The sequence below is a fragment of the Vipera ursinii genome (genome assembly GCF_947247035.1).
Source record: "Vipera ursinii genome assembly, chromosome: 3".
Classification (NCBI taxonomy): Eukaryota; Metazoa; Chordata; class Lepidosauria; order Squamata; family Viperidae; genus Vipera; species Vipera ursinii.
In genome coordinates this window covers 141,598,530-141,608,007 of record NC_139516.1, presented here as the reverse complement: position 1 = coordinate 141,608,007, position 9,478 = coordinate 141,598,530, and the positions used below count along the sequence as shown (strand labels likewise).

Sequence of the window (9,478 nt, the reverse complement as noted above, 5' to 3'; positions counted from 1 at the left end):
GAGCTCACTTCAGCTGTCCACCCTAACACCCCCCCTCCCTGCTACTACCCACAATTGGCTTTCAGGAGCAATGGGGGGGGGAGAAAAAAATACCAGCCAAAGATGTTTCTTTGGAGCAAGGGCAGGCTTAAATCAAAGCTGGCTGCGGCTGGAGTACCAGCAACTTGCTTCAGCTGTAACAGAGGGAAAGTATCTGGAGGGTCTGCCTTGCCCAGCCTCCAAGGGGCTCAGAGAAAGAGACGGGCTGGGTAGACAGAATTTGCTGTTTGTGCAAAGGGACAAATTAACACCTTGGGACGAAGTGATCATCTCTCTCCCATTCCCCCCATTTCCCCACCACCCTTTAAACGTGTTTAAAAATAGTTCCTATTAATGATTAATCAAGTCACAATTATCAAGTCACAGAAAGATGGCTGGTGGGGGGGGGGAGGAAAAACACGTTCTGTTGTTACATCCAGCTGAGATGTGATGCTGTAAGGACAACCAATCTTCACTAAACGTCCAGGAAAGTAACCACTGGCCTGAGGCTGTGATTGGAGAGACAAAAGGGACATTTTGAAGGCTTTTCAGAAAGACTTTCTTGCAGCACAGAGCACCTTGGGAAAATCCAGAGCTGGTGGGGATCAATAGAAGGACATCTGGAAGCCTGAATGGGGTTTTGGGGGGTTCTTGGCTTTGGCCTGGCCCTGCCCTCAATAAGGCAAGGGGGCCTTTAAGCACGTCCCCTGTTAATCTTCCCTTCGATCCCTTACACTGCTTCTATCAAAGTCTATCAAAAGCGGTTCTCAGAATTCTTCTGAAAGAAGGGGGCTGGGAAAATTATGTCTATAACAGAACTGATGCCAGGGTTAAGTCTAAACACAATTTCCCCGACCTTGTAACTTTCCTTGCTAGACTGCTCTAGAGCGATATACTCAAGCATGAGGGGGCATATTTTCCTTGACCCATCTTCTTTTAAATCATTCTGAAATGTAGGGCTTTAGAACCAGGCAGTCACAATTGGAAATCCACCGGGTTTCTCCTTCTCCTTCCCTCCTCCAATCGGCAGCCATCTATCTTCGATTCTCCTCACAGAAAACCAGCCAGAGAGATTCTTGTGAATCGGTGTGGTGTGGTGTGTGTGTGGGGGGGAATTTTCTGTGTAACACATCCACACACCCTAGGTAACAGGCAGGTCTTGCTAAATCCATCCTGCCTGCCTGCTTCGCTGAAAACTTGTCAAAAGCAGAAAGAAAGAAAGAAAGAAAGAAAGAAAGAAAGAAAGAAAGAAAGAAAGAAAGAAAGAAAGAAAGAAAGAAAGAAAGAAAGAAAGATCGATCTACCTCTGGAAGTTTGATCAAACAGCTCTCTGGAGAAGGGAAGGGTGAGGTTATGGGGACCTGGGAACGCGGCTAGGGGTGGGGGCTCTCTCCTTCTCACCTTGATCTGGAAAGACTGGAAGGCCATCTGCCATTTCTCCCGCAGCCCCTGATGACTGGGAGAAGCAGTGAGGACCTCCAAGAAAACTCTGGGCGGCTGTAGAAGAAGGAAGCGTGCCTAAAGGGCCGTTGGCAGGGCCTCATGGAGGAGATCTGAGAGTCAGGGAGAGTCGTTGGGGCAACCCAAGGCCAGGCCAAGCGAGGCATGCTCTGAGAGGAAGCTGTGGGAACCCCGGGCTGGCTGTAGCTCGCTGCCATTCAGGCCAGGCGAAGTGGTGAACCAGAGTCCGCCAAGCTTAAAAAAGCAAAGTGTGTGTGTGAGAGAGAGAGGGGGAGAGAGAAATCAGAGTTTGAGGGATGTGAGCAGTGTGGGGCGAGTGAGAGCCTTCCGATTTGCACAAACCGTAATGAGGGAAGAAGGGCTCGCTGGCATCCAGATTGCCGATAAATATCCACATTTGCCAAAAAAATATTTTAGATTGTCACCGAGTTTGTCAAGCGACAATTCGAGACGCTCTATTCTCATAGCTGTGGATTTCTTTTGCAAGATTCATAGAAAAATCTCAGCTTGTTGTTTGGACCCACGGGAAGAGTTAAGGTCCCCGTTTATATCTTTCCCCTTGACTTCGTCCTTTATATTGCCACTTTAAATTGTCCAAACGATGGGCTAGATCCCCATTTTCCGAACCCTTGTCTCGGGATGGAAAAAAAGTAGATGCAGTCCGATGAAAAGGCTCTGGAAATCCACCACTGTACCGCGTGCCGTGGTTGCAAGCGGGTCAAATCGAGATATTAACACTCTTAAAACGGGTTGGGCGACTTCTCACGTTCAGCACAGCTATAGTCCTTTTCCCCTCTATCATCCGCTACCACCTTAATCCCCCTCCAGCTCAATTTCTCTTTCCCCCCCCCCAATGAAATCTAACATTGAGCCTATCGCGCAAGCTCGGTTAATCTTCTTCAAAGCCTTCCCAATACCTAGTGGCATTAACAGAGATGTGACTGTGGTTAAAGCGGTGTTCGCCTCTTGGTGAGTGACTGGGCGTGCATGTTTTCATTCCGGACGAGTAGACACGGCCACTTGATCCACCTAACCGTCCTGTGCTGAGGCTAGAAAAGCCGTATAAGGGGAGGGGGAGATGGACGAGGGGTGTGTGTGTGTGTGTGTGAGTAGACACGGCCACTTGATCCACCTAACCGTCCTGTGCTGAGGCTAGAAAGGCCGTATAAGGGGAGGGGGAGATGGACGAGGGGTGTGTGTGTGTGTGTGTGAGTAGACACGGCCACTTGATCCACCTAACCGTCCTGTGCTGAGGCTAGAAAAGCCGTATAAGGGGAGGGGGAGATGGACGAGGGGTGTGTGTGTGTGTGTGTGAGTAGACACGGCCACTTGATCCACCTAACCGTCCTGTGCTGAGGCTAGAAAAGCCGTATACGGGAGGGGGAGATGGACGAGGGGTGTCTGTGTGTGTGTGTGTGTGTGTGTGTGTGTGTGTGTGTGTGTGTGAGAGAGAGAGAGAGAGAGAGAGAGAGAGAGAGAGAGAGAGAGAGAGAGAGAGAGAGAGAGAGAGAGAGAGAGAGAGAGAGAGAGACTGTAATTCACCGGGCGGCGACGGCGTCAGCTCCCAGCGTACTAGCGGCACCATTTCTCTCCCGACGCCCATTCAGAACTCGCCTCCGCCTTTTCATTGGCTGCGCAGTCCGGGGCAGGGCGGAGCTTCGTGGCCTGGAAAGAAAAGGGTGAGGCGGGGGGGGGGGGAAACCTCCAGCGAGTGCGTAAAAAAGTCTTTGCCTCCGCGACGGATGCTCAAAAGTTCAGAAGTTTTTTCCTCCGGTGCCTTCCCGAGCAGATCGCGGCTGAGCAAGGGAGAAGGAAGCCGAGGCGCGGAGATCGGGGCAGCGCTTCAACCCGCAGGCGTTCGAGAGAAGGTGGATCTTTCGCCCGAAGCTCAGCTTTAGACCAGAGAGGAGCAGGAGGAGGAGGAGAAGGAGGAGGAGAGGAAGAGAAGAGGAGAAATATCCGGACCGGGCCTCTCCCTCCACATTTTTTTTTCTCCCTCTCTCCTCTCTTCCCTGCTGTTTACTTCGCCTGGCCGGGACAGCGTTTGTCAACCTGTCGGCGAGCTCGGCGGGGAAAAAAAACAACAACTCGGGAAGCGGAGTGTGGGCTCCTGTGAGTGCGCGCGGGCGCGCGTTTCTATTTTTACGCTCGATGGAAGTAACTAACTTTTCTTCTCGGCGGCGGCCGCTTCCGTGGAGTGTCGGCGCCTCGTTTTAAGAAGAAGACCCGGGAGGAGGAGGAGGAGGAGGAGGAGGGGGGGAGAGAAGGGAAGGAGATCGAGTCCCCCCCCTCTCACCCCTCCTCCTTTCCTCGCTGGCTGTTTTATTTACTGATTATTTTTTCGAGACCATTTTCTTTGTTGCACACTTGAGCCGAAGAAGGGAGAAAACCGAATAGGATCCAGAGAGGGGGGGGGAGAGTATTTGTTGGTTCGCCCCCCTTTCTTCTACTTCTTCTTCTTGGAAAAAAGGAAGATCCTGGTCGCCTCTCCTGGTTTATACTTTTTTGGCTCCGGATTTGCGGAGGGGTGGAGGGGGGAAAGCAGAAGAGGCGGCGGCGGGGGAGGAGGAGGAGGCGGCGGAGGCGGCGGCGAAGGAGGAGGCCAGTCTGCTGCTGCTGCTGCTTGGCCCGGCTGGGCTTGTGGAAGGGAGGCCATGCAGGCTCGCTATTCGGTGTCCAGCCCCAACTCGCTGGGAGTGGTACCTTACCTCGGCGGCGAGCAGAGCTACTACCGGGCGGCAGCCGGAGGGGGCTACGCGGCCATGCCTGCCCCCATGAGCATGTACTCGACTCACCCGGCAGCTCATGAGCAGTACCCGGGCGGCGGAGGAGGAGGCGGGGGCGGCGGCATCGGCAGGCCGTACGGTCCGTACCCGCCGCAGCCGCAGCCCAAGGACCTGGTCAAGCCGCCCTACAGCTACATCGCGCTCATCACCATGGCCATCCAGAACGCGCCCGAGAAGAAGATCACGCTGAACGGCATCTACCAGTTCATCATGGAGCGCTTCCCTTTCTACCGGGACAACAAGCAGGGCTGGCAGAACTCCATCCGGCACAACCTCTCGCTCAACGAGTGCTTCGTCAAGGTGCCTCGCGACGACAAGAAGCCCGGCAAAGGCAGCTACTGGACCCTCGATCCGGACTCCTACAACATGTTCGAGAACGGCTCTTTCCTCCGACGCCGACGCCGCTTCAAGAAAAAAGACGCCGTTAAGGACAAGGAGGAGAAGGAGCGCCTCCAACTGAAGGAGCCGCCGCCGCCTCGGCACCAGCCGCAAGAGGGAGGCCAGCCGCCGCCGCCTCCTCCTCCCCCCGTCAGACTTCAGGACATCAAGACGGAGAACGGCTCCGCGTCTCCCCCGCAAGCCCTGTCTCCCCTGGGAGGAGCGCCAGTGCCCAAGATCGAAAGCCCCGAGAGCTCCAGCACCAGCAGTCTCTCCAGCGGGGGAGGAGGAGGAGGCAGCCCGCGCGGTGGCCGAGCGCTGGGCTTGGAGTCCAGCGGAGCAGCCGAGTCCCAGCCGCAGACTCCGCAGCACCACCATCCGCACCAGCACTCCCATCACCATCATCCGCACCCCCACCACCACGCCGCCCTCCATCATCCCCCGGCCCACCTTCATCCCGCCGGCGGCGGCGGCGGGGGAGGAGGAGGAGGCTTCAGCGTGGACAATATCATCATGACTTCCCTCCGCGCCTCGCCGCAAGGCGCCTCCGCCGAGCTGCTGGCTTTGCAGCCGTCCGCCGCCTCCTCTTCCGCCGCCTCCTCGTCCGCCTCGTCGTCCACCGCCGCCTCCACCTCCAGGACAGCCTCCCTGGCCCTGAGCAGCTGCTATTCCCCGGTGGCGGCGGCCGCGGCGCAGAGCTCGCTCTACAGCGCCCCCTGCAGTCAGGGCGTCAACACCACCAACAGCGCGGCCTCGCCAGCGGGCGGCGGCACCGGCACGAGCAGCAGTTACCACTGCAACTTGCAGGCCATGAGTCTCTACGCGGCCGCCGCCGCTGCCGCTGCCGCCGCCGGCGGGGGTGGAGGGCCGGGAGGCAACGGCGGAGGGGACCGAAGCGGCGGCGGGGGCCACCTGGGGAGCAGCCCCGTCGAGCCGGACCCGCTGCCCGAGTACAGCCTGGCGGCCAGCAGCAGCAGCAGCGCCTCTTCCCTCAGCCTGAGCCCTCAGGAGGGGCACCCGCAAGGCGGCGGCCGCTTGGCCTCTTGGTACCTCAACCAAGCCTCGGCGGTGGGCGAGCTCACGCATTTGGCGCCCGCCTCGGTTGCCGCGGCCACGTCGGCCTCCGCCGCCGCCGCCTCCTCGGCGGGCTACCCGGGCCAGCAGCAGAATTTCCACGCCGTGAGGGAAATGTTCGAGTCCTCCCAGCGGCTGGGCTTGAACAACTCTCCGGGTAATGGCAGCGGCGCGGCCAGCAGCTGCCAAATGGCTTTTCCCGCCAGCCAAACCCTTTATCGCCCTTCAGGCGCCTTCGTCTACGACTGCAGCAAGTTTTGACCGCCGGGAGCGGGAAGGGAAAGAGGAGAGGAGGAGGAGGAGGAGGCGGCGGCCGCCGAGTGATAAGAACTCCAACTGGGCCCTCCTTTCCCCACCAAACCAAAGCGTGGGTGTGTGTGGGGGGAAACAAAACTATTCGCCAGTGCAAAAGGCCGCATTTGCCCAATAAGTAATTAAGTCATGGTTTGTTTAAGGACAGTGTTACACCAATAACACGTAAGTTTGTATGCTTTCCCCTTCCCCACACACACCCACACACACACACCTTTGAAAACTCTCTCCCCCTCCCACATCCCACCCTGCGCGCTCTCCTGCGCCAGCCTGCTTGGCTGCCTGCCTTGCGCTCGACCCGGTTGGGTTACCGCCCGAAGAGAGGCGCATCCCCTCAGCTGAAGGCGCAAGGCAGGCCGCGAAACGAGACTGCCCCGAGAGGCTCCCAAGACGGGTGGGGAGTTTTGCCACGGACTTCGGGTGAGGGCCTCGCCAGTCTTTAACGAGGCGCAGGCCCGTTTCAAAAAGCAGTGAGAAGTTTTTTGCTTTTTTTTTTGCCCTTTGACTCCTACGCAACGTGGATTGCGCAGTACACGCGTTATTTCTTCTCTCTCTCTCTCTCTCTCTCTCTCTCTCTTTTTTTTTTCTCGTTTTCCCCTCTCCCCCCCCCACCAACCCCCCCCCCAAGGGCTGTTTTATAACGCAAAGACTTGTTTTAAAGTGTAAATGGAACATAGTAATTTATTTTTTAAATCTGTTGTTGGATCGTTTGGACCAAACACCCAAAATGTTTGCCCCTCTCCCATCAGGATAAACAACAACAACAACAACAACAACTGACTTTAAAATTGTTGCAGTGACAAAAATGACCTGAAACGCTCTTTTTTTCTTCTTCTTCCATTATATAAGAAAAAGGGGGATTGTATTAATCTTATTTTATCATTTTATCATTTTCCTTTGTGTTGTTGTTGGAAGATACCTTGAAGTTATTGACTTGTTTATTAATAAATTACCATTCAGTTGGACCAAGAGCATTGATGTCTGGATATTTAATCCCTCTTTTTAAATTAAATTTTTAAGAACCTATAAGCCAACGTCATGAATAGAATCATTATTTTTAGTGTTAAATTAAAACAATAGTTTTGTATATAAAAAAACCCAAGTAACTGTCTGCAAAGCTTTTGAGTGCTAGCAAATCAGTTTTGATTTATATTATCACTGCTGAACTCTTTTATCAGTAAGTAAACCTCGTGGAGTTCATCTATTTTACATTGATTTCAGTGGAATACGCTGCCAGATAGACTTGGGATGAAGTTAAAAGTGATCATAAAAAAATGCTCTGAATCAACCACTTGCTTGATAGAAGTATTATTGTTACATTTTTGAGATTTGTGTTTAATTATACCTCTGGAATCTAGGAGAAAAATTCACTAGGAGAAAAATTCACAAAAATCTGAGCAGGCAAGCCATCACAATTGACTAGCATTTAAACCAAAGGTCAGGAGGTGTTTGGCTAATTGAACTTACAGGCACTGCCGTATGACGCATAAAGGAAGGCGGCATTACAGAAGTCATAAAAAGACCCAGAAACAAATAATGGGTGTATGTAAACCTGCTATTTTTAGCAGCATTTTCTGATTTCATGTCTTAAGTACTTTTACACAGAACTAAATCCCACTAATTTGTGCAGGGCTTTTTCTTCTGAGCAAGCATGTCTAATATTGCATTGAACCTTTCAAAATACATCATTTTTAATATATGTTTCTGTCCCACTCTCCCTCTCTCATCCTAGTACGTAAATCGTTTTATACAGCATGTTTGTCTTTCTAATGAGTTATTTGTGCCTTAGCACTCTTTATTGATTATGCATTTATGTGAAACATTCTTAACTAAAAGCGACCCAGATTGGATCCTAAATGTTTAATCCCTCCCCTTTTTTCTCTTTCTCGACAAAGAGGTTGCTGCTAGGATTGTGCGAGTGTGTGTGTGTGTGTTATTTTTTTTTAAAAAAAAAAAATTCAAAATGTAAGTGTGAAAGCATCTGAGCACAGAAGCACTACTTCTAATGTTGTTTGGCTTCGCCCACCTTTCTAGCCCACCAAAGCGAATGTGCCAAATTAAGCTCTTAAGATTCCATAAGATCATTACCTGATTCTTATGGTGGCCGATTGCGAGTGGGAAGAATTTTTAAGGTGGCCCCTGCTTCTTCGCTTTACTGATGGTTTGGATTCCCACCCACCTCCTTTCATAATTCTCTGACTCCCCCCCCCCTTTCTTAAATAGAATAAATTGCCTCCGGGGATGGCTGCAGGAGCACAAGGTTAAGTCTTGCCAAATGAAGAAGCTTACCTTCAGGTCAGTTCCTGAATAGAGGAATCTGAGGGATGCGGGAAGTTCTTTCCCATAATAACTAACCAACACAACCTACCTTTAGCGGAGAAGGGCTGGGTCTACCAACAGAGCAGCAGTGAAAAGAAGCTCCATTGCTAAGCCTCTGGTGTAAATTTTCAAGAGAAAGGGACGACCTATCACGGATCTAATCTAAGGGCAACACTTGCAGAAATTGTCTTTGGATTGCTAAGGGCCACAAATAGTAAATAAATTCAGACTAATTTAATTAAGAATTGGTCGATCAGGCGCCTTTTCACCTCAGCTGGGCCTCTAAGGAGATAAGAAAGGAGGGCTCAGAAACAGGGTAGGATTGAATCTATCTTTAGTTGTTTGGATTTTTATTTTTATTTCCATTAAGGAATTAATCACAAGCGATTGCAGTATTGTAGTAAAAAATTTTTTTTTTTAAAAAAATTGTTTCTTTAAAAATGTTTTGAATATCAGAAGGGCAATGCACTGACGTGTGTATTTTGTATCTGTTTTCTATGTATTTTGAAGGGATGTGTATTTTGTATCTGTATGTATTTTGAAGGAATCGTATTAAGTTACACGGGATTTAATCTCAAAGGAGATTAAAGTATTAAGTTACACGGGATTTAATCTCAAAGGAATCAAATGGAAATTTAAATTTAGAATTTATAGAACTTATCCTTGGTTTTGGATAAAGTCTGTCTTACTTTTGAAACGAGTTACATTTTAGTTTCTTAAATACAATCCAAAGAAAAGGGACTAAAATTTTAAATTATAATCGGATCCCTAAATCGCTTCATCGAAAGATATTGGAAATAATTCAAACAAAATAATAGACCTACTTAAAATTTCAAATGGGAAAAATAGTTTGGTTTTAATAGGTTCTTGATATTGATCGATGTCTCTTTTTAAGACTGGGCGCTACATCTAGTTGAACTGAGTGTCTTTGGTTTCAGGTGGTCTCTAGTAGCATGCTTACTTAGCCTGATTTAGGGAGAGCTGGTGGCAGCAGTATACTTTTTGGTTAGATTACCGTATCCTAACTTTTGTCTTGACTGGCTGAAATACCAGTGTTGGAGGAAGGCATCTTTAGGCTTCTTCTAAAAATAATTTTGAATCGAACATAGAATATACTATGTTTACAGAAT

The 9,478-nt window shown here is 50.6% G+C and overlaps 1 protein-coding gene across 1 annotated transcript; it reads left to right on the top strand.

The window, feature by feature from the left end:
- Positions 1-3,193: 3,193 nt before the first annotated feature.
- Positions 3,194-8,922, top strand: FOXC1 (forkhead box C1). Its single transcript, XM_083359490.1, has one exon. The coding sequence runs from the start codon at positions 4,134-4,136 to the stop codon at positions 5,976-5,978; it is 1,845 nt and encodes a 614-aa protein (XP_083215616.1). The 5' UTR covers positions 3,194-4,133; the 3' UTR covers positions 5,979-8,922.
- Positions 8,923-9,478: the final 556 nt, after the last annotated feature.

What these genes read in the sequence shown, in the direction of transcription:
- FOXC1 (XM_083359490.1), top strand. Translation starts at nt 4,134, where the DNA reads ATGCAGGCTCGCTATTCGGTGTCCAGCCCCAACTCGCTGGGAGTGGTA.